Source organism: Folsomia candida, unplaced genomic scaffold (genome assembly GCF_002217175.1).
Source record: "Folsomia candida strain VU population unplaced genomic scaffold, ASM221717v1 Fcan01_Sc001, whole genome shotgun sequence".
Classification (NCBI taxonomy): Eukaryota; Metazoa; Arthropoda; class Collembola; order Entomobryomorpha; family Isotomidae; genus Folsomia; species Folsomia candida.
The window spans coordinates 26,658,255-26,685,724 of NW_019091193.1; the positions used below are offsets into that span (position 1 = coordinate 26,658,255).

The 27,470-nt window shown below is 39.4% G+C and overlaps 2 protein-coding genes across 7 annotated transcripts in view; one reads left to right on the forward strand and one right to left on the reverse strand.

The window, feature by feature from the left end:
* Window positions 1–27,470, reverse strand: part of LOC110857381 (neural-cadherin) — a 93,657-nt gene that overhangs the window by 35,860 nt on the left and 30,327 nt on the right. For 3 of the 5 annotated variants that reach the window (XM_035845131.1, XM_035845135.1, XM_022105986.2), the window contains exons 9-29: window positions 20,679–20,684; window positions 18,108–18,299; window positions 16,506–16,554; window positions 16,155–16,352; window positions 11,044–11,233; window positions 10,923–10,952; window positions 10,819–10,853; window positions 10,453–10,694; window positions 10,286–10,348; window positions 10,104–10,212; window positions 9,829–10,021; window positions 9,717–9,743; window positions 9,429–9,632; window positions 9,222–9,342; window positions 9,097–9,154; window positions 8,944–8,999; window positions 8,751–8,854; window positions 6,091–6,192; window positions 5,710–5,798; window positions 4,367–4,414; window positions 4,214–4,284 (exon numbers count right to left, since the gene is read on the reverse strand). In XM_035845131.1, the coding sequence (XP_035701024.1) occupies window positions 4,214–4,284; window positions 4,367–4,414; window positions 5,710–5,798; window positions 6,091–6,192; window positions 8,751–8,854; window positions 8,944–8,999; window positions 9,097–9,154; window positions 9,222–9,342; window positions 9,429–9,632; window positions 9,717–9,743; window positions 9,829–10,021; window positions 10,104–10,212; window positions 10,286–10,348; window positions 10,453–10,694; window positions 10,819–10,853; window positions 10,923–10,952; window positions 11,044–11,233; window positions 16,155–16,352; window positions 16,506–16,554; window positions 18,108–18,299; window positions 20,679–20,684 (2,187 nt within the window). Of the gene's footprint in view, window positions 1–4,213; window positions 4,285–4,366; window positions 4,415–5,709; window positions 5,799–6,090; window positions 6,193–6,911; window positions 7,016–7,130; window positions 7,218–8,750; window positions 8,855–8,943; window positions 9,000–9,096; window positions 9,155–9,221; window positions 9,343–9,428; window positions 9,633–9,716; window positions 9,744–9,828; window positions 10,022–10,103; window positions 10,213–10,285; window positions 10,349–10,452; window positions 10,695–10,818; window positions 10,854–10,922; window positions 10,953–11,043; window positions 11,234–16,154; window positions 16,353–16,505; window positions 16,555–18,107; window positions 18,300–20,678; window positions 20,685–27,470 lie in introns of all 5 variants that reach the window. The other 2 variants (XM_022105980.2, XM_035845141.1) reach the window with 2 other exon arrangements.
* Window positions 63–4,171, forward strand: LOC118433334. Of its 2 annotated transcripts, none has more exons than XM_035845146.1 (7): window positions 63–321; window positions 812–1,050; window positions 1,112–1,223; window positions 1,289–1,407; window positions 1,476–2,357; window positions 2,415–2,734; window positions 3,757–4,171. In XM_035845146.1, the coding sequence occupies exons 1-7, from the start codon at window positions 189–191 to the stop codon at window positions 4,130–4,132; spliced, it is 2,181 nt and encodes a 726-aa protein (XP_035701039.1). In that variant the 5' UTR covers window positions 63–188; the 3' UTR covers window positions 4,133–4,171. The 2 variants fall into 2 exon arrangements, with proteins under 2 accessions (XP_035701039.1, XP_035701041.1); XM_035845148.1 differs by having other exon boundaries at window positions 1,476–2,201.

Below are 27,470 nucleotides of genomic sequence, written 5' to 3' on the forward strand. Positions count from 1 at the left end.
CCTACCCCACTCGTGTTGAGCCACAACTGATTACTAATCAGTTGACGTGTGTTGTATGGATATGCCCTACATATTCCACACCATCCAAGAAACAATTGCCGGGTTCTCTTTTGTCTTTGTGTTTGAACAAATGGTTCAAACAACTTTTTGTACTATTATTTGTATTATTAAAGAAAATAATACTTAAAATGGATCCATCCACCCCCACCTCTAGTAAAATGACCCATGTTGGGTCACCATCCCCCTCACCACCAAGTAATAAGAGGATAAAATGGCAAAGTGAAAGTGAGTTAAAGAATGGATGTACGATTCTTATGACCGGTATGTTTTGTACATTGCTTATGAAATTATGTAATATCATTGGGCGTACTCACGACAACTTCTTATTTCGCATCGCAACTCATTTAGCAAACTTGCGAAGATCAAAATATTTCTGTCGTGAGGGGATTCGCAAAATATGACTTCGCAAAACTCCCTTATCTCGCAAATCTACAGAAAAACACCTATTTTGGTATTGTTTCCATGGATTTCTGTAATTTCTCTTGCAGAATTACTTTGCGAAATAATTTTGCGAAATAAGGACATGCTCAATTGCTGGGTAAATTTGCGAAAAAAAATCCCATGGTTTTCCAGCAAATTTTTTGCGAAATCTCGCATATCTCGCAAAACTTCGCAAGTTAGGTTGCTATGCTCAATTTGCGAGATATGCGACATATGCGAAGGTTGACGTGAGTACGCTCATTATTGAATAGGGCTTATTTTTTGTGTATTTATGTAAATTTCCCACTGATAATCATTATTGTTTGAACAGGTCCAGCGAAGTCAGGAAAGACCACCATTTCTAATTCCCTTACTAAAATGCTCAAATCCAACGGGATTTTAGTGAAACAAATAGATGGAAAGTACTTGAGGGCCGGTCCCTGCAAAAATCTGGATTTTAACGAAGAGAAGGATCGGTCGGAATTTGTTCGTTTGGCTTCAGAACTTGCCAAAACATTCACGGAAGAGGGATTCGTGTCCATCATTTCCATTGTGGCTCCATTACATGAGGTGAGATATGAAATAATGCAATATTGCATGATTAGGTTGCTAATTTTATGCATATTTGTAGGACAGACAGAAAGCCAGGGATTCTCATGAGCAAGACGGACTGAAGTTTGTAGATGTCTTTGTGGATAGGTCAAGAGCGGAATGTGATGCAGAAACTGGCCTGAGAAGAAATGGTAAAACTTTGGATCATGCATAACAGTGGATTTTGACTCATTTTGAGTTTATTTTGTTTGTGTAGTAATAAACCCTATTGATGCGGACTACGAACCTCCCACAAATCCAGATGTTCATCTCAAACGGATTGGAAACAACGTGGATGAATTGACGAGACAACTTACTTCGAGATTAGTTGGATATGTGAGTAAATAGTGATGGAACGCGCAACTGAATGAAGTATTATTAATCATTATATGTTTATCGTTTAGAAAATTGTTCAACCGCTGTTCGCTCAACCTCAGTCGCCGTTTTCTCCATCCATTTCTTCACCCAGATCAACAGTTCCTTCTCCCTTTACAGCAACACCTTCGCCCTCCTCAACGATATATTCGTCTGATTCGGATTTGGGTGCTGGAGACTTGGACGAAGAAGGGGATAGCGTCCCAAAATTCAAACTACCAAGAAAGAGTGATATCCGAACAATATTCGACTATGTAAAAAGTGTTCTTGTTCAAAGAGGTTTTGTTGGAAAGGATGAAGAAATTGACAAACATCCATTATTTTTTGTGGAGGAATGGACGACTCACTATGAGACTCATAAAGCAGGAATGGAAAAATTTTTCCCTGTCAAACTTCCTATATCAACTCGGAGCAGATCAGTGACACCCACAACAACCCCAACCAAAGGTGCTAAGACTCCAACCAAAGGTGCGAAAACCCCTCAAAAACACGACGTTAAGAGCCCTGAAAAGAACGAGTGGGAAGGATGCATCCCTTTATATTGGGATGGATCAACGCTGTGTTACGGCGGTTTTCGAAAGGGCTTCCCTCACTTCCAAAAATGCAAGCACTGTTGGTCTAATTCACAATCTCAGGGCAGTTTGTGTGGTAACCATTCAACAACCCGATTCAAACATCTCGCCGTTCTGCATGACGCTAATGAGTGGACCACTTGTACTCATGCTACGTTATTTTATCAAGGTGTACATAAAAAAGTATGGACGCCAGACCTGGTTAACAAATCTGGTTGCAACATAATCCTCGTACAAAAATACTTATCTGATCATCCTAACGCACAATTCACTCCTATTTATGAAAAATCTTTTCTACTCTCCTCCCCGGAACGACTTACTGTCACGCATTCTATCACAGTGAGTTGCATATTTAGTTGTCTAAAAAATTAATAACAAATGGATTTTTATTTGCAGTTGTCAATTTCGCTCATCACACTGTTCAGAAACATGGAAAACATCGAGTCTGACGCCCCCATCAAACCACATTCGTTCCTTCATAAACAGTTGTACATGGACAACGCTAATTTGGCAGCGGTGGAAAAGATTTTGGAAGGGAATGGAGTGACTTTCACCGTGGGAAATGATGATGATGATAGCAGTTCCTCGTTAATCAACAAAGATCGATATTGCTCAAAACTGCCTAGAATCTATTGTGGAGTTGAACCCAACAACAAAGTAAATGTTGGATTGAAAACGTCCAGGGTTGGGGAGGAGGATCATTCTGTTTACACCCAGTTAGTTTACATACGTGTACCAAAGGGAGGGCGGCCTGGTGGATACGAATTTGACCTTGAATAACCCCGGAACGGTTTGTCGTAGCGGGTCAAAATTTTGAACAGACGAGCATGTTATCCTCAGATAGTTGTGTGCAAAATTTCAGCCTTCTACTTTGAAAAATGCCTGCCCCACAGCCCCCAGAAGCTGAGACAGTCATTTCAAATAGTTCCAGAAAAAATCTCGCCCGTGTTTGCAAAAAATTGTATTTGAATATTCTGTTGAGGAATAGAAGTGAGCTATTGGTGACAATTGACGAAGAACTATTTTCCCTACAAGTTACTAATTGGGTTCGTAGAGCTTACTACACGACAAATGCCGAAAAAAAATTCAAGAAATTTGGTGCTTTTCAGTGAGGAGAACTTTTTTAAACAGTTGATGGTCGTGGGTGCAATGTCCTGTCGTGGTGTCCTCCCACTTATCAAAGTCCCCCAAAAAGTGAAGGAATCTTCGAAGTATTATGTGGACCTTGTACTGAAACCACTTTTAGAATACAATTTTCCTAATTTGCACGGTAAAATAATAATTAAGGTGATTTTTCATCATGACGGAGCGTCCTCCCAGACGGCAAAGTTGACCCAAGATTATGCAAATGACCTTGAACCTAGATTGGGGATAAAAATCATTTGGAATAGTGAAATACCTATACAATCCCCTGATATAAGTCAAATCGACTTGTTTGAGTTCGAATAGATGAAAAGAAAATCTTTCTGTGGGGACCGAATTTTTTAGACGGAGTTTGGAAAAAGTTGAAACGAGTGTCTCAACTTCTGGGGGCTGTGGGGGAGGCATTTTTGAAAGTAGAGAGTTGAATTTTTGCACACAACTATCTGAGGATAACATGCTCTTCTGTTCAAAATTTTGACCCGCTACGACAAACCGTTCCGGGGTTATTCAAGGCCAAATTCGTATCCACCAGGCTGCCCTCCCTTTAGTATGTTTAAATTTTATCATACTAAGTTTCTTGTTTTTTTTAATGCAGTAGTGACCAGTTCAAATCAGGGCCCATCTACCAAACCCCCCTGTTGGATGAGCAGCTAGCGATTGCAAACAACATTGACACATCCAAATCTTTTAAGCAGTGGACGGATCAGCAGAAGGATGTGTTCGATTTGGTGAAAAAAGATTGCACAAGGAAGGAGGGATTGGGTCATGCAGCTCTTGTTCTTGCAGAAATGAAGGGCCAATCCTACAATGGCATCCTCATTCAAAGGGACAATAAGAAATACGAGAATGTACATACTATTGAAAGAGGGGACAGAGTTTTTGTACAGTCAGTTTTTAAGCTTTTAACAGGAAGATCCCTTATTGTTTCAGTCGAGCATACCGATAATATGAGTTTCAACGATGAGATATAAATAAAGGCATTATATTCATTTGCTTTCATATGCCACTCAAACATGCGGAAGAAAGTTTTATCTTACGAACTCCTGGCTTACCCCACGTGAATCCGCTATCTTGTCGTTGTTGTAGATAAAACGTATCATATTTGTTGGTTTGAGCTGTGGATCTACGTTTTGGAAATTGGATACATAATTAATTAATGAATACAGTGTATTTGATGCAAGGTATTTAATTGCGTAAAAACTTACCCACGTATCAATCGGTAAAATACGACAGGGTTTCCTTCTATACCGGAGCTGCAGGTTCATTATTACTCAAATTAGTATCAACCTTTTGCATACGATCAGAGTCAAAGAAATGAATATGTAAAGAAGATAAATCAAGAAAGTAGAAAAATGAAGAAATGAAAAAATCGGGAGGCATTCTGTCCGTCTCGAGTTCAACATGTTCCCGCAGAGGAATTGTTGATCTAGCGTTATCACCAAAGAAGGGACGAAGACAAAACGGACAAAGGCATTCAGTTTCAACAACAACAACTACGGGACAAAAACTCTCATTCATTTCCATCGCATTTTGTACACACGTTCATCACTAATTCTAATTGGCCAGCAATTGGAATAAAGTCCACGGTGCGGGTAGCTTCTCAACTACCACGGTGGAATAAAAAACGCCAATTGCATGACCACAAAAACTAGTTCGTAGAACGAACTTCAAAATTTGTATAATAATCTCCAAAAAAATCGGAGATTGTCAAATGTTCCCCTCTCAAAAAACCCGAACCCATGCACTGTCATCCACTATGACAAATCAAAACTTGGCAGAGACAAGTCTTTCAAAAATACGTTAGACACTAAACTACGACTATACATTTGTATACATACGTATCTCTATTGTTGTAATGATGCAATCATGCAGCTCCTAAAAATACTTTCTAATTAAAAATATTCAAGCATGACCCATAACACTAAAATGTAGATAGACCAGACACTGTACACTACTGGACTACAAACTAGGCAAAAGTGGACAAAACACATTCACGTGAAAAATGTATCAGTAAGTTTACACTTATCACAAGATGACTCGCCTACTAATATCTAAAATAAGAAGTATCTGAAGCTCCAAAATCCAAAAATTTTCAGATGTTGGCATCAAAAATTATCATTGGCTACAAAAATCAGCCTAGAATCTAGTGTATATTACAACTTACAAAAATCTAATTATACAAAAACGAGTTTCACTAAAACTATTGTATGTCGTGCCATCACGAGTCGACAAAAACAGCAAAATTATTAGATGACATTGTTATTCATCAAAAAATGTAGTGAAAAATATGATGCGCTTGCTTTCGTTGAGCATCGCAAGACCCTTCACAAGAGCAAGATAAGTAAGATTCACTCAGCCACGAGCACGGCAAACAATGTCCAGTAGACAAACACAAAGAAACATAAAAACATGTCGGTAATCAATAAGTGCGATTGTCCAGCGTAAATCAGTCGTCGTCAGTTATGTACACATGTAAGGAAAGCATAGAGAGAAAGTTGTCTGAAACGCCGTGATGACGAATCTTGTGAAGACGATGATGGTGACCGACCTGGCTTTCACTGATATGACCTTAGCCCCCACTGGCATGTTTTCTTTAACGTGCACTGGGCCGTAGACGACTTGATCCCATACCGGAGGCTTCATAATTTATATAAACAACGAAAAGGTTCATTAATAACTTATTTATGTAAACTTTGGCGTAGAGCCTATGAACCCTTACTTTTGGAAATAGATTTACTACGCCCTACATTCTAAGTAGTTAGCAAAAAATAGTTCAAATTCCAAAAGTAAGTCCAAAAGGTAACATTTTCTACACGTCCACGGTCAAAAAATTGACAGGCACTCTCAAAAATTATGTGATGGCTTCTGTCGTTGTGAACTCTACGGAAAATGAAATCTGATTCTGAAGAAATTGGTAATTCTGTGAGACCTGGTTCTGTCGATCGACGACATCGATTTGTACTTCGACCGTCCGAGAGAGAGGTGGGAAGCCTTTATCCACGGCGACCGCTTCAAGCCGGTACGTTTCTCGCTATACGGGTCAGCGATACAACATTGCCTCAATCAATTAATTATCACACATACCCGCTAATCGTAACGTACAATAAGTTCTTATCAACCAAAATATAAATATTATTATTCTAACAACAGGTATATTTATCAAACAAGAGTTCGTATCGCTATCATATAACTTTGCTTGCTTGCTCCATTGATATTAGGCTTATACTTATGTAACATACAGAGGTGCAGGTGCATTTCACGATGTGTCGACTATTTGTGTGCTCAAGCTATAAACTTAATTTGACAGGTGCATCAATGCTTTTACCCTACAGTTGGCAATTGTGGTGTGAAGTGTATGGTGTGGTACCGTGATGGTGGTGCAGATATACTAAAGATGTGTGTGAGTAATTACCCAACAGCGACAATTAAGATTACCAACATTACTTGGAGAATGGCATGAATTAAACGTCACGTGAAAACAGTGCATCGGCGGAATGAGCGTTGATATTTTGTACCACTCAATTGGCAACTACTGTAAGTATGTCAATACATGTTTCCCAACGAAGATTTTTTTAAACGACGTGGAGGACACTATGTACAAATGAGGATTTGTACACAACTCGTGACAGTGAAGGGACAGATTTGGACAGGACTTGTGAGGTAAGAGTGGCGAGAGAAGGGGTGTGGCAGCTGAGGAGGTGAAGGCATATTAGCACCAAGTACGGTGGGACCAAGTACGACAAACATTACCTAGCTTTGACAGAGGTCACAACAGTACCAACAGTGACATTTTCTCGAACAAAAATTTGTCCATATGTGGGCGCGTCCCATACAGGAGGTTTATTATTTCTATCCTAAAAACATGTGGGGGTTATAAACATGGCTCACTCAGGAAATGGCACACATAAATGATGTTCAAAAATGTATTTCATCATTTTATGCCCGTTTTTGGGACAAGTTTCGACTCACCACGACGTCAAGCTCCACGTCCACCACGGCATAAAGCGGTTCCTCTCCCTTGTCTGACGCTTGGACTTGAAGTCTGTACTTTTCGCGCTAATCAAAATCCCGTGAAAAAGGTCATTTCAAAAATATCCATTTCCAAAATTCAAAAACAATGGTCGTCGATTGCGAATTTCAAGATCAACTTGATCAACTCGTCAAGTTTTACAAAATTTCTCAACTATGTAACACTGATAAGAACATACATACATACACAACTACAGAAGTAAATACTCGACTAATATATGTTCCACATTCCACATTCTCCTCAAAACTTGAACAATAATATTTACTATTCTCGTCACTACTAGATTTGTATGACGAGGAAAATCTAGTGTCAAAATCTGACTGTAGCTTCAAAAATTGAGGTTGCTATTATTAGTATTACTATCATTTCATTGATGCATATCGAGTTATAAAGCGTCTCAAGATTAAAAATTGCAATGCAACAAGCAATGACCCCATCATCAAAAAATTGAGTTGATGGGCAATCCATACTAAACAGAATGGTGATAAATACAACATCCAAGCGACATTTAAAGCAACAAGCAACGAAAATGTTAACAGGGTGATCATACAACACTTAATCAATTGATAGAATCTTACATGAAGCCACGCCTTTGATTCGAAGTCATCCAAAAGAGTAAAGCAACAAGACATGTGTATTTAGAGTCCCAGCAGCGCCATCGAACCATCAAGAGAATTGCATCCCGATCCCAACGATTCGGTTAGCAGAACGACCAAAGAAACAATTGAAAAAGCAGATAAAGCTCGAGAACACATTCCAGCAAATCACCTCGTCACACAACTATTTATTAAGAACAATTAAGAGCAAATGCCAATAATAATATCTAAACTTTTATGAAGTTCATGCGAGTTACGAGTTCTATTTATTAACAAGTAGTTTATACGCATGCTATTCACTAACCAACTAGTTTAAGGTGTTATTGGGCTAGAAGAAACTTCATGCTTTGCATTCTTCACACCACTTTTCAAGAGAAAGAGACATTCCATATGACACAGATTATTAGTTACCTTCGACAACAAATTTTTTTCTCCAGCAATATTAGTTTTGCTTGGGTATTAAGTAAGATGGGGTTGGGAGGGTGAAGTTGGATGTATAATTGCAAAGTCAAATGAGTGACCTCAATGAATATAAAATAGGTGTCACAGCAGACCATATTTTTTTAGAGTATCAATCGACACGGTGATTGTAGTTGTGCAGATTTGTGCTGAAAATGTGATTTAATAATAAATGAGTCTATAGCTGTGCATTGTACTAATAAGCGAATGGCGTAAGTACTGAACAAGATGGATGCATTTTCTCCAAGAAGTTAATAGCACCTGATTTCCACGTTAAATGTAACCCGTTAAAGGTATGAGATACATATTTAGATAACCCAGCACCTCGTAGGATAAAGACAAGGAATGTAAAGCCAGTAAATGTCTTCTGCCTACACGCTCATGTCGCCACCACCACTAATTTCATTTCACTATGTACCCGAGTGTAAATTATCCTAGATAAACCTCAGCTATTGACATGTCTATTTTTAAACTTATGTCAAAGAACATTGTGAAGACGCTTACGTCGAGCGGCTTTTTAAGTATGATCCATCCGGACTCTTGTTGAATTTCAAAGTACTCCAGATCAGAGGGGTTGGATGGTGCGGACAATGAGTACACGATGGCACCTGGAAAAGGTCGTTTCAAACGTGATTTCAATTTTATTTTTACTCATGACTTGAGAAATGGCCAGTAAAAAATAAATAATGAATCGTACCGTTGTTGTCTGCATCTTCATCGGAAGCAGAGACTCGGAGAATGTTGCTCATAACTCTGGAAAAATTACGAAAAAATCAAAATTCATATACATGGAAGTGTATTATTGTACACTATTATAAACATGGTATAAATATACATATTAGGTACATACCCGGTGTCCTGTTTTACATTTTCAATATACTTTTGTCTGTCGAAAAGTGGGGGATTGTCTGCAAAGCAATTTTTCATGTGAATAGTTCATTGAAGATGTACATATTTATTAAATAATTTTCATACCGTTGACATCTTCGATTTCGACAGTGAATGAGCAGACACCTTCCAAAGGCGGATCTCCATGATCCGTGGCTTTTACTGTCACCGAGACAAATTTTCCATCGTCCCCTTCACGATCAAATACCTAGCGGAGAATTTCATACGTAACAACGTTAGTAGACGAATAATCTGAGCCGTATATTTAGAGCATTGCACAGCCATCTTGCTCACCTTGTTGGTGAAAACTTCTCCGGTTTCTTCATTCACGGTGAATTTGACTCCTTTCTGATTTGGTTGTCGTACGATGGAATATTTTACTTGGCCGTTGACTCCTTTGTCCTCGTCGGTCGCATGGACTTTCACCACTGGCGTCCCATTGGGTGCACCTTCCATCACTTTTGGAGCATAATGTGAACATTCTTGAAACATTGGTCGCTATAAAAAACCAAATGAGCACAATTATAGATTACATATTGGATCGTATTCTGACAATTTTTATTTGCGCAAGGTCCAACCAACCTTGTCGTTGACATCGGTAATGAAAACCTATATGAAATTTAAAACAAGTTTAAACCGTGAAATATTAAACGACGATGTATAAATAGTTCTCTGCTGTCGAATTTTGACATACCACAACGACCGCTGTGGAAGTGTGGACTGAGAGATGGCCTCCTTCACAACAAGACCCATCGTCAACTGCGGTCACATTCAGTTCGTACTTATCTCGGTCCAAATCAATTGCTCCAGAGTGGAGACGGATGACACCCGTGTAATCTTCAATCACAAATTGTCCAGACTTTGTTCCGCTTCCAACAAATCCGAACCTGGATTGCGCACAAAAAAAGTATGAATATAAGCATGACATTATTATCATCTTTCGCTGACAAGAGTCAGTAGTTTGTATACCGGACGTTGTCACCATCTTTGTCAGAGGCAACCACAGTTGTAACAAGTGTTTCCGGTCCAGCATTCTCATCAACATTGGGAGTGTAAACTTGCTGAGAAAACTTTGGTTCTGTTGGTCATTAGAATGAGAAATTATTAGTACTTCATGTGCACAAATTTAAATAATAATTCAGATTTCATACCTTCGTCGTTTTTGTTTTTTGTGTAGATGCGTACAGTTGCGGTTCCAGTGGCTGGTGGATCTCCTAAACATCAAAATAATCATCACAAATGTAATTACATAACTGTTTATTTAAATCGAACCATATAAATCGCATTAATTTAAAATTTAGCTAGTCAATCCACTCGCCTTTATCTCGAGCTGTGACAACAAACTCGTAATATGCATTGTTATTATCTGCATCGAGTTGTTTGCTGTTGCGGATGACACCGTTCGTATCCACGCTAAAATGATCGTCCGAAACGAGATATTCTATCTCCGCGTTAGATCCCGAGTCTGCATCCGTAGCTTTCACTTTCAAAATTGAAGTTTCCAGTGCTATATCTTCGTCCACATTATGAGCTTGATAATCCGGGAGTTCGAATTTCGGGCTGTAACAGAGCAGGAGAAAAATGTACACGTGATTACATTGCAAAATTATGAGAACAAGATAAAAACCGTGAGCCGTGACTCTATTTTCGATATATTAATCACTATAAAGGTCAAAAGCCGTACCTTTGATCATTCACATCGGTAACGCGAATCGTCAACTGTTTACATAAGACAAGAATAAATAAATATTTCAAACGTTGGATTTATTATGATTTATGCTTACGAACCTCAACCGTGGTAGAGAAACCACCCGAGTCCTGAAATTTGTAATTTGAATATACACTTTGTTATATCGCCAATTTCCGAGGAAAATTATGTGCATTGTGTTTCATATAAAGTTACACCAACCTCGGTGGCAGTGACGATGAGTTGGTAGACATGAGGTTGTCGGAGATCTTCAAAGTCCAATTCTTTGGCTAGTTTGACAATTCCCGTGCTGGGGGCGATGTTAAAAGTTCCAGCTCCCTGATGTCCTTGAGCTTTCAAAGTGTACCGTATCTCACGGTCAGCAAACGACTTTGCTTTCACCGAGATGATGCTGTAAAAATTCAACAAAAAGTCTTATTTAAGTGAAAGCAACTTTCTCCGCATCGCATTTTCTTTTATTGATTTGAAGATGTTTTGATTGTGCAGCTTTGAACGACAGTTTTGAAATGAAATAGGTTGTAACAGATTGAAATCATCGAAATGTATTGAAAGGAAAACTTTTCTCATTTGCTGACAAAAAGTCATTTTGCTTTTCCTGAGTTCTGCTCGATCACTTTGAAAACAGGGTCTCAATTCCCGACAACTCATCATAAATGAGCTGTCTAAATGTATCATCTTGGAAAGTAGACATCATTTGATTAAAAGTAAAATCAATTACGCTAACAATCGACATGAAATCATCACAACTTGTTAACTTTCTTGTTGATGAAAAGAATTTAGATTGTGTTGACATACTGATTCAACGAATAATTCATTATTTATTTACCCTAACATCGTAAAGATATAACATTTTAGATTTGAAATCAGACCATCAAAATAATTGAGATGCTCTTGTATGCAATATGCTTATATGATCCACCGTCGTGCATGTCTACCAGCACCTTCAGCACGCGATGAAACCACAAAACCATATAATATCCACAACCTGGGAGGGTAATTGGTAAGGAAATCTACGGAGCTAATGAGGAGGGTGGAACATTTTCTGGTTTAGACTTTTCGTTCAATCTTCGTCAAGCTATCACTCGACAGTGATGATTGACTAGGTGGCTCCAGAGGGAACCATTTTTCATAGCCAAAAGTGGCAACGACAAGAAATAAGTTTAATAAATTTAGTATCGTGTAAAATTTACTTTTTGCAAAGTCGATGCTAGGAATATGAAATCCGAGGGAAGGATATTCACGCTGGCGTTAAAATTTCACCACGTGATGCAGCTAAGACTTACATAAACGCAAGGTTATGATCTTTACCACACAAATTACTCTAGTTCGTGTTTCAGCAATTTTAAAAACGTAAATTAAATTTTTCAAAAAACAATTTGCATTCGAATTATACGAGATTCAAAAGTGCTGCACAAATCCATTTTTGAAACCAAAATTCCAACTCCATGAAAGCATCAATCAGAGTCACTTTACAACGCCCATTTTTGGAGAGTCTTATCCACAAAGCAATGCATTAGCTGGCTAATTCTACTTCTGCTTCACGCTTCTCATCCCTTAAAATTAGGGATAAAAAATCCTGCAACGAATCCTTTGGGTGCTCACGCTGACTGTTGCAACTACTAATTTGAAACTCTAAACAACTATCTCGTTAAGTGCAGCCATGAAATGGAATCTTGAAATCTCTCAAGGCAGGTACCATTATGCAGCAGATGATACCATCTTCTCCAGAAAACAAACAAAATCAAGATGCTAAAAAGGGCAGAATGATACATTATTTTACGTCGGGTGATTTTAAAAAATTGCTCTGAAGCCAAGAAATTTCATCAACACGATAAACACACCTTCATTGCTTCCTTATTTAACGCTGAATAAAACAGCGCAATATGAATAACGAGCATTATTTTAATCAAGGGATCTTTCGACATTTTCCTGTTAAACTGATGAACTATAACATTGACTAACGAGTGAGCTATAAACGCACCTTATGAGGACAAGATTATAGCGAATGAAGCGGAATGAGCCTCAATTTAGCGTAACGCCGTATGGACTTGGCTGGCTAAATATCGTGACATGCATCGCATTATTTTGCCATTTGCTTATACAATGTTCCCAACCAACACACACAAACACAGATCTGGGACTGGTGTCTCCACATTGTGGCACCTTATCCGCCAACCTCATAATCATCATCCATCTTCCCTGACACTTGAATAGCAGGCTAATATTTCTGAACGCCCGACCCCGCACAGACAGTGTCGTGCCGCGTCTCACCTCCTTCCATCCCGGTTTATGCAATTCATCCCACGATCTCATCTCATCTGTCATATCACATTTCAAATTATCGTTATTACCCACATTGGAACATACTGAACCGTGACCATGTTTCTCCAGGAAATACTAAACCTCACCGAATAGGGGAGACAGGTACACATGAAGAAGAAGCTCAAAGTCCGTGAATAATCCAATCTTTCTGTATTCAACCAATTAAATCAGCATAAACTCATATATTCCATCGTGTGCATTACCAGTAAATATGTACTTGTTACGCTGTGGTACGCACTTTTCCTTTCCAGTTGAATCTACAGTGTCTCATCGCGTCATGTTTAACATTTTCCGACTCCATTCCACACGTCATCGTCCACTCTCATCATGAGTTACAATTTCTTCTGCACATTTGATATGAACGTACCTTTTTGTGTGTTGCAGCAAAGCTATTGAATTTATTTACTTCAAAGCATTGACAATCATGCTACATCAATAACGACTAATGGCTAGGAATTTGCGTTGTAATTCTTAGGTCCCAACGCGATCAGACGTGATCCATCATGGCGGAAAATACATTACTTTTCTACTCTGCTGCCACCAGGATAAGTGTGGAGACGAGGTGCGCTAAATTATTAATGACCACGACCTGTGGGAAGGTACGTACGGCAGAGAAAAGCCACCACATAGCCATTTTAAATATTGATATGCCCCACTTCAGCGACACAAAAGCTACACTTTCCCACAAAGTCGCTCTCTCTCTGAATGTAAACAAGTTCGGAATTTTGGCATGGGGCTGTCAGAGTAATGTCGTGCGGTCTATCTGGTCACAGACCAATTCTGCTCTTGGCCAAGTCAGTGCTTATTATGGGAACTCGCCCACAAGTTCACTTTGCCACTGTCGAACCAAGAAATGAAAATTGTGGAGTTCGGAGCTGAGAGAAAACATTCACATAGTTTCAACATTCCGCCGACTTGTACGCATGTATAACGGATGATCATTTTTTCTGAAATCCATGACAGGCAAATGTGTCTATTCTGACTACATCGAAAGGGCGGAATACGAAAATGTTGTGTATGTTTGTTTCGTCACGGGAGAAAATGTAACCATCATAAAAATCACATTGAAATCCTGCTTATATTTCTGCGTAATGTATATGTAGTTATGCCTCAATTCCGTCAACTGAAAGGTGAAAGCATGATAGTCCAATATGTACAAATTCAAAGTCGAAGGGCGCATTATTTCACTAACTGTAAAACTGTTTTAAACCTTTTATTTCAACCCCATTTTTACAATCCTAAATAGTGAATTTGTGTTTCAATACAAGTTTCAGTTTCAATGTATGCTACAAGGTTTAACTTATCACAGAGTTTTTCTGAAGAACTTCCTTTTCAGGGTACAAACTGTGAAACCAGTTAAATATGCAAAAGCTGTTGGAAGTGGATATATTTCCAAGTTGGGAAAGTTTTCATTTAGTTAATAACATCGACAGTCAGTAACAGAGAGTGCATTTACTTATCGCATTTTTTATCTTGATCTGTTTACTACTTGATCGAAGTTAAATCATTATTTAACGAGGCTTAAACACCAACATTATTGCCACCTATTTTACTATTTTATCTACGAGACAAGACGTTACTTGAACTTGAACACTTACTCCTTAAATTGACCCCCCTTGTTCATAACCTAAATCTACAAAACTTGGTTTAATAGTTGTCCAGCATTTCCGTTGAGTAGGTTTTACGACCTTCACCGCGCCAGCAGTAACGCCAGAAGTGGAGAGCACACTATAAAATGAAAGACTACACATCACACCCTGGACGTGGACCCTAATAAGGAGAGAACATCAACAAATATAACTTGTCATTTTTTGTGGCAGCCAGTCCTTCATCTCGTAAAAACGATCGTTTTGGCTACTGCGTGCACTCCAACCAATCTCAAAGGACAAGAACGAACTGTTTATCGCTTTCTCTCGCAGTGTCTCCCCACGCTCATTGTGTCAATCAGCAGGACATAAAATATTTCCAGATGAGAGGAAATTACATTCATCCCCAGAAACCAAATTGCTCCCACCACCAATTCTCCGGCCTGACAGAGTGGAAAAGAAGGGCGATGGTCATCCAAAATCATGGTTTGGAAATTTACAGTAAACATAAACTTTGTAGGTTCATCGTGAACTTTGAAAATGCTCAATTATTTATTATCTTATTCAATATCATACCGTAGCTTGTGCATATGCAGATTGATCAATGGCTTACAAATCGTGTGTATGTATGTAGCTACCGGATCTAGGATGGATATGACTGAAATTAATGTGTTGCAGGGTCCAGTCAAAAATTACTTCAACACATAAACCAGTTCAAAGAGCAATACAACAGATTAATGTTTCAAATGAGATTCGGTCCGCTGGCTTCTACTTTTCTACACATTTATGTACAGTCGGTCAATGGATACAAGGCGTACTGTTAGGGAACCCCTGCTGGACTTGGTGGTTCAAGTCGGTTAAAATTGCATTAGAAATGATTTCACTCCAATAAAAACAGACCACAAAAAGTTAGTAATCATTTTTAGCCGTCTCGCACTAATTATGAGACCATGGGAGGCTTGTTTAATTCGTTAGTTGCTGAATAACCATGCGCCTCATATAATTCGGTTGTGATGATTTTATGGTTCATTGAGAATACATTTCGGCCATATCGCGAAACATCCGAATTTTTTTACGTTCTGTGTCTTTCGTCATGATTGCAGTAATTTCATTTCGTTTTTGTACCGAAGTATGCAGACTCTAGAGACCACACACATACGTGCAGAACGCGATTTGTAATTAGCTACATTTACAGAGATTTGTAGAGTGAATACATGCATCGGTAGAATTTACCAAAATCACTGTGCTAACGCTGACGAGTTAATCTTTTTGAGAAATTCCTTTATGACGATGAGATAATCATGATATACGTTATTTCCTTATTTCATTTTTCAAAACTGTTGATGCAGTGATGAGAAGAAACCTCTGAACTTTTGACTTACTACAATTTTAAACTGAACTTACTCAGAGTCCTTCTTGCGATTTTCCGGAATTTCTGCTTCATACTTTGGCATGTAAAATTGTGGGGGTCGTTTTCCTCCAACAATAGAGAGGCGTTCTTCTGGGGTGGACTGGAAACGTCGGTCTGGTAGTCGCCCATTCTGGTCTTCTGCCTTCACATAGAGCACGTACTCCATGTCCAGCTGGAAGGGGTCCGTCCCCCTGGTTCACGGAAAAGAAAATTTACAGTTATTTTTGGCATACGACGCCATGGAGGTGGATTGGCTGTTGTATTTCTCGCTTTGGGTTGGAGTTTGTTAGCTATCGCTAATCATAATAGTAAACAAGACTTGGATAATGCAAGAAAGTACTCACCGAGTTCGCACCACTCCTGACCTCTCGTCAACCTCGAAGCGACCACCGGCTGCAAATCACACGATGTCATTATTATTTTGACTAATTATGTGCCTCACATGGGTTAATGATATCCGGGGCTTAACATAAAGAAAGTCTTCATGACCATTATCATAATTGACGGAATCTTTAATTTCATTTCAAAGGTTGAAATCGTCTTGAACAAATTTTTATCAAAATGAGTGGTTATCAATAACAACTCCAATTTTGACCAAACCACAAAATCTCGTTTCTGACAAACCGCAAATACCAAAATTTGCGTATGCCTGTGCATCCTTAGCTGGTGGCATTGGTGTGTGACAAGAAGACAGCCAATAATTTGCAACCTCGTGCAGCACACTTCTTCCTGTGGTCTGAAGGAAGAGAAAAAAGAAGCTGCTTCTAATCCTGACCGCAATCGTTTATGTTTTGTTTGTTCGTCCACTTATAGCTGGCAGAAGATCATAAATCCTGAGGTTTTATCTCCAGTCAACCCTGTTTTGAATCCTGTCTTGATAAATCTAGGCAAGTGGCAGAATCTGGAACGCCTCAGTCAGGCCAATGTCTTGTTAAGGAGAAAGAATAACAAATATGGCTAATGCGAGTGTGTGCTACCACTATTTAACTGGAGAAAAAAATACAGGAAGACGAACGATCCTTCTTACGCATCGACAGATGTGCCAATCTCCTCTACAAATTACTACACTAAAACAGCTCCATTTGTAATAGTGTAGTTCTTCGTCTAATGCCTGGCTTATGCGAGCACATCTCCGTTCTGCGTGCATTGGAATTGATCAAACAGGGATGAAAAAGAGCTCGCAGGTATTTAGTCATGACACTCGATGATGAATAGCTTTCTGCATACACACTCAACAAAGGAAATCATAATATAATTTTTTGATCATACGTAAAGCTGACCTGACTAACTTTTGAAACCCGAAAAAATTGCGTCGCATCGTACAATGTGAGAAAACATTCAAAAATTAGTAAATTCGTGCATAATTTTTTCTCATAACACTGAAATTTCAATTAATAATGATTAAAAGTTTCACCACCGCCAAGTATTTTCTCTTTTCTGCAATTTCTACCGCTGGCTTATGGAAATAACAAAGTTTATGCAAATTGGCACACTAAATTATCATTAAAAGTGCTTCGTGGTGACGTAAAGTATGAGCAATTTCAGCGTTTGGTTAAACGAGTCAAAATCATTTTGAGCTTTATCCAGATAAATTTACTCGAATTAATTTCATAATTATGAAAATTAAACTAGTTCAAATGGACCTAGTAGCACTTCTTCTTTGCACAAGTTGCAAGTCAAGTGAGTGAGAATGATTATATTACGATATCATCCACACATGTCCACATTATATGATAACAATGTCATAATTACGGACAATTAGGAGACTCATTAAATGGTTAATATTGTGGTCGATCCCCGATGTTATATACGTCATATTATTAACAGTAGTTAACAGTTCAGACTGTTTGGTCGTTTGGAGCGAAGGCTAAGGGCTATGCAATGCCGATTACAAAGTGTAACGACGAGGAGAGTAGCAATTATTGAACGACTGTAAAAATACTCACTTCTGTCTCTGACGATGAAATAGTGGATGCTGTGATCAGTGTCGGGGTCTCGGGCCTGCAGTGTGAACACTGGCGTGTTTGGTGGGGCATTGAGCTGGACCACGGCTTGCATTGGGAGTGGTCGGTTGATGAAGTATGGAACCTCGTCGTTCACATCCTTCAAGTAAATAATCACTCGTTGGTTGTCCGTATCTGCAATTTAAACAAGAAACACAAATTTTTAGCATTTTCAACCATCTGCTTCTTGTGAAGCTAAATTGTACAAGGATTTTTGCATCTATCCGTACTACGCACGACAGAGGTTTCCAAAAACCAAATCAATCCATCAGAGTTAACTAAGGCTGTCATCGCATAATACGGCTTGGCCATATCGATCGATTCGCTAGAACTCAGCAGAATTCTCAGTCGACAAACTTGAGTCACTCCAACTGCTTTCCCACAATCCGTAATTCTATGTGCCTTAGCAGTATTTCTTTATTTCACAGAGTATAAAATCTGCAAAACAAAACTTCCCTTCTTTCCTTCACCCCCTTTCACTTTCCTCAATATTAAAGATATGCCAATGCAAGAAAATGAATGAACTCTGTGCCATGTGATTAAACCGAAACCTACGTAAACGAGCCTCAATCCATCTTACGCGACATTATGGACGAAAAAAGTTGTAATGAATTACGACGAAGAGCTTATGCAGATAACGCCATCAACTCTCATTTTTATCAGCCTGCAGCGACCCGAAAGGTAAATAAAATACTGCGCCCATTACTTTTTACTTTGTCGACGGAGGGATTGCATAATTAATTAAACATTTCGTAGAGTATTAAAGAAAGCAAAAAGGGAAACAAAAATGCAGTTTGAGCGTTAAGACAATAAAGCTCCAAAAAAGGAAGCGGAATTATTACACGTCGCAGGAAAATGGGTTCAGGTGGTAATAGCACGATCATAATTTGGAGTCATTTACTCGCTCGGTTATCCTCCTATCTCGTCTCCATCTCTGCACCCCTGAAGATAATCCACCAGCTCATATTATAATCGTGACAGTGATAGCTGACACTCGCTGGAGTTGTTGCCAGTGAAAACTAATAGCTCAAAGGTGTGTCAGAATTTGTAATGAGGCAAACTAAGGATAAGTAAGTAGCACTGTGCATTATACGCTCTCTCGCCTTGTCACAACTCATCATCCGAGTGCCTGCATTATTACAAAGTACGAACATAAATTACGGCACTCTAAAAGGAATTCACAAACAAAACGTACAAATTCATCCTACTAAAATGTAGAACAAATTTTACGTAAGTTCAAAATTTGATGGGGAAATAAAATTCCGTGCTGACGGGCATTCCTTCCGACTGGAAGTTTATTTTAATAGCTTATTTACACAAAAGACTCGGAGCTCGAGAGTTAATGAAGTTTTTCCTCTGCAAACACTGCTCCGAGATTGCACAAAAGACGTGTGCATGCTTTTCATGGAAATTATTCGCCCATTTAAAGGAATGGACTTTGCTAACTTGGGCCTTCATTTCAAGCTACAATAAAATAGTAATTAACGTGAAGAGTTGCCAATCACCTGCACTCATGAAGGCTTAATTCCATGATTTTAGTTCTTGACTATCCCGTTGGGAAGACTACACGGACATTTGGCTTACAATTTGTTACCCGTTTTATTACCGACTTTATAATACACTCAATAATAAGTGTTCCTAGCCTGGAATTGGAGCCGTATGCAAGTCTGCTGCATGCATGTCATGAAACCAGTTAAGAAAAATTCCCCTTAAAAAATGAGACTCCTGCCTCATTTGCTTATCATCGCATGCAAGCCATTAGAATTAAGGACAACATGAAAGTTCACAGCCTTGAATTACTCGAGAAGTTTAATGAGACAGGGGAAAGGATGGTGATGGTGAGTGAATGAGCGATAGACGGTCGGATAAGATGGAAAATAAGTGAGAACTGAGGCGACATTTGAGTTTAAGTAATAAGGGATTGATTGTAATAAAACTACTGACTGACTGACTGTTGCATGACTCCACTCGAGTCGAGAGGTGAGTAAATGATACCAAATTATTTTTTACTCGCCCTCTCAACAATGCGTCCAGACATTCAAATTCTAAAGTGCATCCAACGAGAGAAGAGTTAACAATCGAGACTCGGAGTAACCGCAGCAAATAAAAGTCATGGTGCCATTAAAATGCTAAAGAGACATAGGAAAAGTAGTGGCAACTGATATTTGAGGAGAGAAGAAGGCTAATCAGCGACTGACTGAAACTGGGATTTCGTTCAATAATTCTTCCCAACTAATCCATCGCCCGTCCGAGTACAAAAAGAGCTGAGAGGAACTGAGTCGTTTTACACCTGGGAATTAGTCTGCTTTGTAATACAAAGTCTGTATTCTCATCTGGTTGCAATTTGAATTACTTAAAACTTCAAAAGTCAAAATGGACATGGTAAAATCAGTGAAATGTAATTCATCATTTCTTGAAAGCTGTAAAGCGTGTGACTCTGCGATTCTAACTTAGAATTTCTATAACCCAAAGCAAGCGAAAAAGGAGAATTTTTAAGCAATTAGAAGAACTTACATTTTGCTGCAGATATCCGTAAGAAGGATGAGAGCGAGACAGAGATGCGGCACAAAAGGAGAAAAAAGAGAAAGACAGATTTAGTCATCATCATCATTGTTTCCACTGTATCGAAACGGAATTAAGTTTGGGTATCCGATGTGTATTATGTAATTGTACAATATTCGTGTCATTCTTTCGTCGTCGTCCTTGTTTCATTATTTTCTCTCCAGAGTCAAGATCTTATCGCACGGCAGACAAGTATAAAATGGCCATTTGTTTTTGTATTGAAGTCTGTGTGTCAATGTGGATTGGATGGATGTAAAAAGAGTCACAAAACACGTAACAAGCCATGTACAAGGTATTGACTGACAGGTTAAAAGTTGATTTAGATTTGAATCTATGTATCCATCCATGGGCAGGGAAAAGTAGCTGAAGCTATGCTAACGAAATCCACACTCGCTCGATAACAGCTCGGTTACATCGAGACGGCTTCTTCCTAGTTGGCTTACACATACTGCCAGAGTGGCGATAAGAATAATTTTGCTTCTGGAATTGGGTGGAGACGGAATCATCAAAACAAACACGAGGTTGACACATTTACTACGAGAATAAAAATAAAGCAGCTTTTTCATCATCATCGTTCCCCTTTGAAATCTGGCTTTCCACCAGAACTTCAAAATTTGACACATGGCGATAATAAAGACAAGACACAAGAACAAGGTTTGAGGGAGCGGCGGCAGTACGGCGGACGAATAGAAGATACCGAATAATGAGTGGAACAAAGCCTCCATCACCACGACGGAGGGTGGATTGGATTATCTCGCTGACTTTATTTAGCCCAATAAATCCACTCCCCACATTATTGGCCAGAATAAACACGCGGCAGATAATAAACTGCGGTGGTAGTTTGATAAGTCCAGATAGGGTAGAAATTATGGGTATGCATATGCAAATGACGAGCTACACGGACGTGCTCATAGCCAGATAGTAAATTACAAGATCAATATTTGCTCAAACAACAATGAGAGATTTGTCATAATATTGCCGACTATGTAGCATACGGCGAACCGTGCTTGCATAATATTTTACTTCATTATGTCATCAGTCTTCGTCCGTCCAGAGGAACCTTGCAAATTACAATACATTGGCTTCTTCCCTTTTACTTTCAACTTTCTCCACGCGAAGAACGGTACAAAACACACAGCACCTCCGACATCGACATTATGGAAAACCAAGATAAAAATAACAATGTGCTACTTCTGGTTGTAATGAAATGTGAGGGTAAATATTGGGCCCATTTTTCCGCAAGAATTTTTTATAATCTCAGTTCTAGTTGCGAATATATTATGTATTCAGATGCTGCACGAATATTTATGTATAGCAGCATTTGAGGTGGCCCGACTGGATGATGTGGTGCACTTTCATTTAATATGCAATTTCAGAAGAAGCAGGATATTCTTATTGATGACGCAACATCACATTTCACCACAGACGTCGTGTGCCAGAGGGAAGATTCTGCTCATCCGGAAAACAACAAGGAGCGCGGTCATCCCATAATCGTTTCCGGAATTGGTAGTTGTAGGACCATTGCCGTGTCTCGAGGGTGGTTCCTTCACTCCTTTATCCACCCATCCGCCGCCGCCTTGTCTCTCAAGACGCTTTCCTCGCCTGCCCTTTCCACCAAGGAGCCAGTCTTACGACATCATTTGCATCCAATAGCTCCACTGCAATTTCACGGGCCTGGTTTTTATTTGCATCGCTGTGCAGAGAAAGTTGTTGCGTATGTCATCGTGAATGTACAAATGCAGTCAACCATCAACCACGAGCTAAATACATTTGCATGCTGTGGCCCCTAATCATCCACGGCCTGCATTTGTATAAGTGGAGACCTTGTACCTTTCTCAAACCTAAAGGTACATCCTAAGCAAACAAACATTTCTTTGATCAATATTGACGTCAGCGGTATTTTATTTCCCCAGACGCATAACAGACCGAGCTGTTGTGTAATATTTGCTTCGCTATATACCCGCACATAAATCCTTACGTATGCACAGTGACACATAACACGGAGCAGCACAAGTGAAAGCCCGTGACAGTCGCTGCAGTTGCGAAATTTAATTTTCTCAAAGTAAATAAATTCTTGATGGAGTAGGACGCAACCCGTTTGGTGAGGGGCGGCTGAGTGGAAGTAAAATATTTTTCATCATGAATTAAAGATTGGAAATAGTCACGATTGCTGACTTCCATTTTGAGTCAATAAATTAATCATTCGCTTTTCTCGGCAATAAATTTCCAAGAAAATACGAAATAAAATAGAACCAGCATCTTTGTGCTTTTATTTATTGTGCAATATTGTTGATTTAGACGCGGTTGCCGTTTCTTCATCTAAATCAAATCCTCATGCACGAAAAGCTTTATAATTGCGAGACAAGATCAAAGGGAAAGTCGGCATGGGTAGAGAGTTCTTTGAGAATTAGGCGCACAGAGAATGGTAAACAAAGATGCAACGTAACACAGTTTAGATTTTTGTCCACATTGGTTTGCTCTGATTGATAATCTAACGTTGACCAAAGGGATCAAAAAAGTGCATTTATTTTCTGTTTATTCTCTTCCTGGATCAAATTGAGTTCACTGCGGGTTGTTTATTTTGAGTCTCTTCCCGACGGTGTTTTACTTCCTTGGAGGCAAGAATAGGCTCCGACAAAGGAAGCGGAGGCTGACGAAATAACAGGGGAAAGTCGTTGCGTGTTGCTCAAGAGCACCAAAGTTGGGAATTTGTGGGGAGGAAGCATCTAACTCACTAACAACAAGGAGATGAGGGAAAGAACCTGCTCAGCTCTTGCTTGAAAAATCGACCTGGTAGCGAAGCCCTTTACACCTTTATAAACAAGTCAGGAGCATTTATAAGTAATTGAGCAAAGGGGAGCGATATTCAGGTGCAAAGGTGTTTCAAACAAATGAAAGATAAGGCGACAAAATATCGCTGGCTGGTGTGATGCAGATTTTAGACTAAGCATATTCCGCGTCGAGAATTATTACGAGAATTTGGCAAGTTTTTACAAGATTGAAATGACAGCCAGCTCATCGAATTTTCCCATTACGAGAATCCCTTTAGTCAAGGCGATAACGATTTTACTTTCACTTGAGCAAATACATCCACACAATGCTAATACATAATAGGATAATGCTACATACATATATTCTGATGGTCTTCGCAGCACACTGCCTGTAAATGCACGGGGAGCGGAGGAGGATGCATTCGTATCGAACCTTTGGAGACATGGGGCAGGCAGGACCGCTGCCACTATTAAAACTACTTTTATGCTGACTATACATTTATATTGTGGATCGATTTCTCCAACAACACGACCCCAGGAACCCAAGTTCACTCGGAGTTCATGCTACAGACAGAGAGCCGGTCTCCTAAAATTGAACTTTATCAGCCCAACTTTTACTTTCTTTCTTCCTTCCGCTCCCGTGAGTGTCCTCCATCCATCTCTCCACGAAAAGCACAAGGACTCTTTGGAGGGACAGCTTTTGTACATGCACGTACATTCACATGTGGAAAATCAATTTCTGCATCACTCTGTTGAAAAGCATCACTCTACCCGAAATATTTCTCCAGTGCCATTTTAATGCTAATCCACATGGAGTAGAACGAGGACGGATAACACAATTTTGAAAAGACAAAATTGCAATGTGTTTGTCGCATCACTCGTCATAATTATTTGAGTGAAAGCACATGTCTCTTGGTGTGACATTCCACTTTAAATGCTCCATTTATACAAATTTCCATCTCGCCTTTTCCTCGTGCCTGGCTGGAACTGGGAGAAGAGGAATAAACCCGAATATCCTCCCCGGCACTTTGCTGGAGAAGAGTTCACTCGAAGTCATTCTTTGCGAGGGAGGGGGAGGAGGAGGCAGCAGAACTTTCCCCGTCGTTGCCAAACACGGCAGAGCTACACACAGTCTTGCTTTCCACTTCTTTTTACGTATTCCGTGACTTGCTTGGTTTGAGGCATTTAGAAATTGCGCTAAAAATATTGCAGATATAAAACCAACTGCATTAGGAGGAACCTTGTGTTTTATGCAAGCCACCACTTACTCCGTCTTATCTAGATATGACCCGTAAGGTGCATTTTTATGTCGTACTTTACAAAAATGTCCTTAATTTTGATGAAACCCGTTCGACAAGGCTTGGAATACCAATATATATGTAAAAGTGCGATGGTTAGTCTATTTGTACAGGCGAAGGAGAGGAACTCCAGCGAGGGATGAAAATTCCGAAATCCAATATTCGTTTGTCGTGAATTCTGATATTTCTCTGAATTTTCTCAACTTATTTTGGCATGAGAATATTATTGTCATATGTACGACTGTCTAAATTCTACACACCAACGACGAGACCAGAAGACCATTTGCACCAGCATTTCCCCTTCACCGACAATATCTGTCAGGCTGTCTCCCCGACTGAGTGGTCGGGAGGCATGCAACTGAATGCAGTTTACGATATCGTCTCCCGTCATTTGGAAATGCAGTCTTTTTTCTGAGAGTTGGAGTGAATAGCCTTCAGTTAAAAACATAATAACCTGTCAATTATGAAAAGAAGGAGAAATCCTGATAAGCTCTAACACGCTGCAATTATTACACATATTAGAAGTCCAAATGAAAAAAAAAGATCTGGAGATAGACTGCGACGTACACAAAATCATTTGGCAGCTGATATTATTGAATCAATTATTTTAAGAACACAATGCTGGAAAATGAATGAGTTCGTTGTCGTTCCCTTTAACAAAATAATTAGATGCAAATCTATAAAAAAAATTCTTTAAATTTCGGTTCTTCACCTTTGAATAAATTATCTAAAACTCATTCAACAATTTCGTAAAAGTGAGGAATGTCTGAGGGTGAAAAGGGTAAAAGTGGCACTGACAACTGAAAACCTTTCCCTGTCCAAATTTCTGACATTACAAAGTTTTGTGAGACGAGCATTGATCGCTCTCAATCAAACTAGTGATGGCATTCTATTATTCATAATGATGTACCGAGAATCCGCTCGTCAGTTGGTCTTTGAATTTGAAACGAGCGAGGCCGATAGTTCATCCTAAATTTGGAGATTATGCCGAGATTACGTCGTTTTCAACAAACTCCTGAAAAGGGCAACCCTTTCTTTTATCCCGCTTGTCACAAAAAGAGCACCGACCGATTTATTTTCGGAGATGCTGTGTCAACAACAACGACTGTTGAGTCCTAACGTTTTGACAATAGGATGACAATGTGAAATGCTAGGCCACATCAACTCCTCCTCCTTCTCTTGCATTCTTTGTCGCATGTCAACTTTCCCTTCAAATAAAATCATGCATTGTTAACATCTTCATTTTTAACCCATCACCAACTTCCTGATACGAAAGATGTGCTGATGTTACTACTGAGGAGTGGATAAATTTTAAACCAACTGAATTTTTAGATAATTGATCTGAACTTCAGTACTTTACTGCGCTTTCTTAATGAAAACCCCGTATTATGCATCTTACACGTCTCGTATAAGTTAGCAGTGCAAATGCGATACCCAGAACAATGAGTATCGCACAGCATTGCATAATAACGGTGCATCCATTGTCACTCTCACTCACTCTTATCCTTAGCCATCCCCATTGTGTCATTGGTTGAATGAATAAGAAATGACTGGCATGCAGGCCATAAAGGCGAAATGTTACATCCACACGATCGTTATTTCATTTCATCGTTGTCATTGTCGTATTGCACTTGAGGTCGAGGTCTTTCTACTAAAACCTCGCACACATTTCCATGTCTGGATCTCTGGTCCGAAATAATGACATCGAAATGAATGCCCACATTATTCTCTTCTGTCTGACTGTTCATGATTTATTACGAAACATAGAACATGGACGCAGGTAGTAATAAGTAAGACACGAGCTACGAGAATAACAACAAACAAACACGAAAAAGTTCCAGCCCTCCATAATGACTAATTTTCCACCTTTTTGATATCACGCATAACTAAATGAGGCAGATGGTCGTGTTAACAATGTCGTGTATGTGATGTCGCATTTGACTTTGTTTCAGATGCACCCCTTCATTATTAGCGAGCTGCTCCCTCCCCCTCGAAGGTATCAACTGCTCTCCCTTGGCATACAAGGTCTATAGAAGAATGATCGCAGTAAGTATAATATTGAGCATTGGTCCAATTCACGTTACAATAATGAATTCTCAAGTGTCCAGAGAATACCTAATCCTTGCAGAACATGGCCATGGAATATCCATCACTCGTTTTGGGCTCGTCGTCAAAACCAATCATTCCTCTAGAAATTGCAGTCTCGTTTGTATAAATGTATGCAGTAGGGATCTGGCACGGACATGGGTCGATTTTTGGTAAGCAGCCCAACATTTGCCCAACGACTCCCCACAATAGACGACGAGCCTGGCAGAACAATACATGTGAAACATATTTGATTCATGGGTTGGATGCAGATGCACACACGTCCCCTTTACACCACTAATGTTGCACTGCTTATTTAGGTTTTGGGCAGGATTTTCTGATCGGCCAACATTTTCGAGCTCATTTTTGTTGGCTCCCATTGCATCAACGTCCTCCATCCAATTTCTTTCTCCTTCTCATCGTGCTATTGTGTCACATGCAACGACGGTGTTGTGGGAGGACGTGCGATTTTATATTTATGACAATGTCACTCTTCGGAGGAAGGAGAGAGAAAGGAAGAAAGCGTGTGCATTTATTTATGTCCATATGCTGCATATTTATGCGACACCAGTGCAGCAGAGCTTACTTTA

Bases quoted from the DNA above. Each gene is read 5' to 3' on its own strand.
- LOC118433334 (XM_035845146.1), top strand. From the start codon at position 189: ATGGATCCATCCACCCCCACCTCTAGTAAAATGACCCATGTTGGGTCA. The intron at 322-811 runs GTATGTTTTGTA...TTGTTTGAACAG, and splicing joins ATGTACGATTCTTATGACCG to GTCCAGCGAAGTCAGGAAAG. The intron at 1,224-1,288 runs GTAAAACTTTGG...TTGTTTGTGTAG, and splicing joins AACTGGCCTGAGAAGAAATG to TAATAAACCCTATTGATGCG.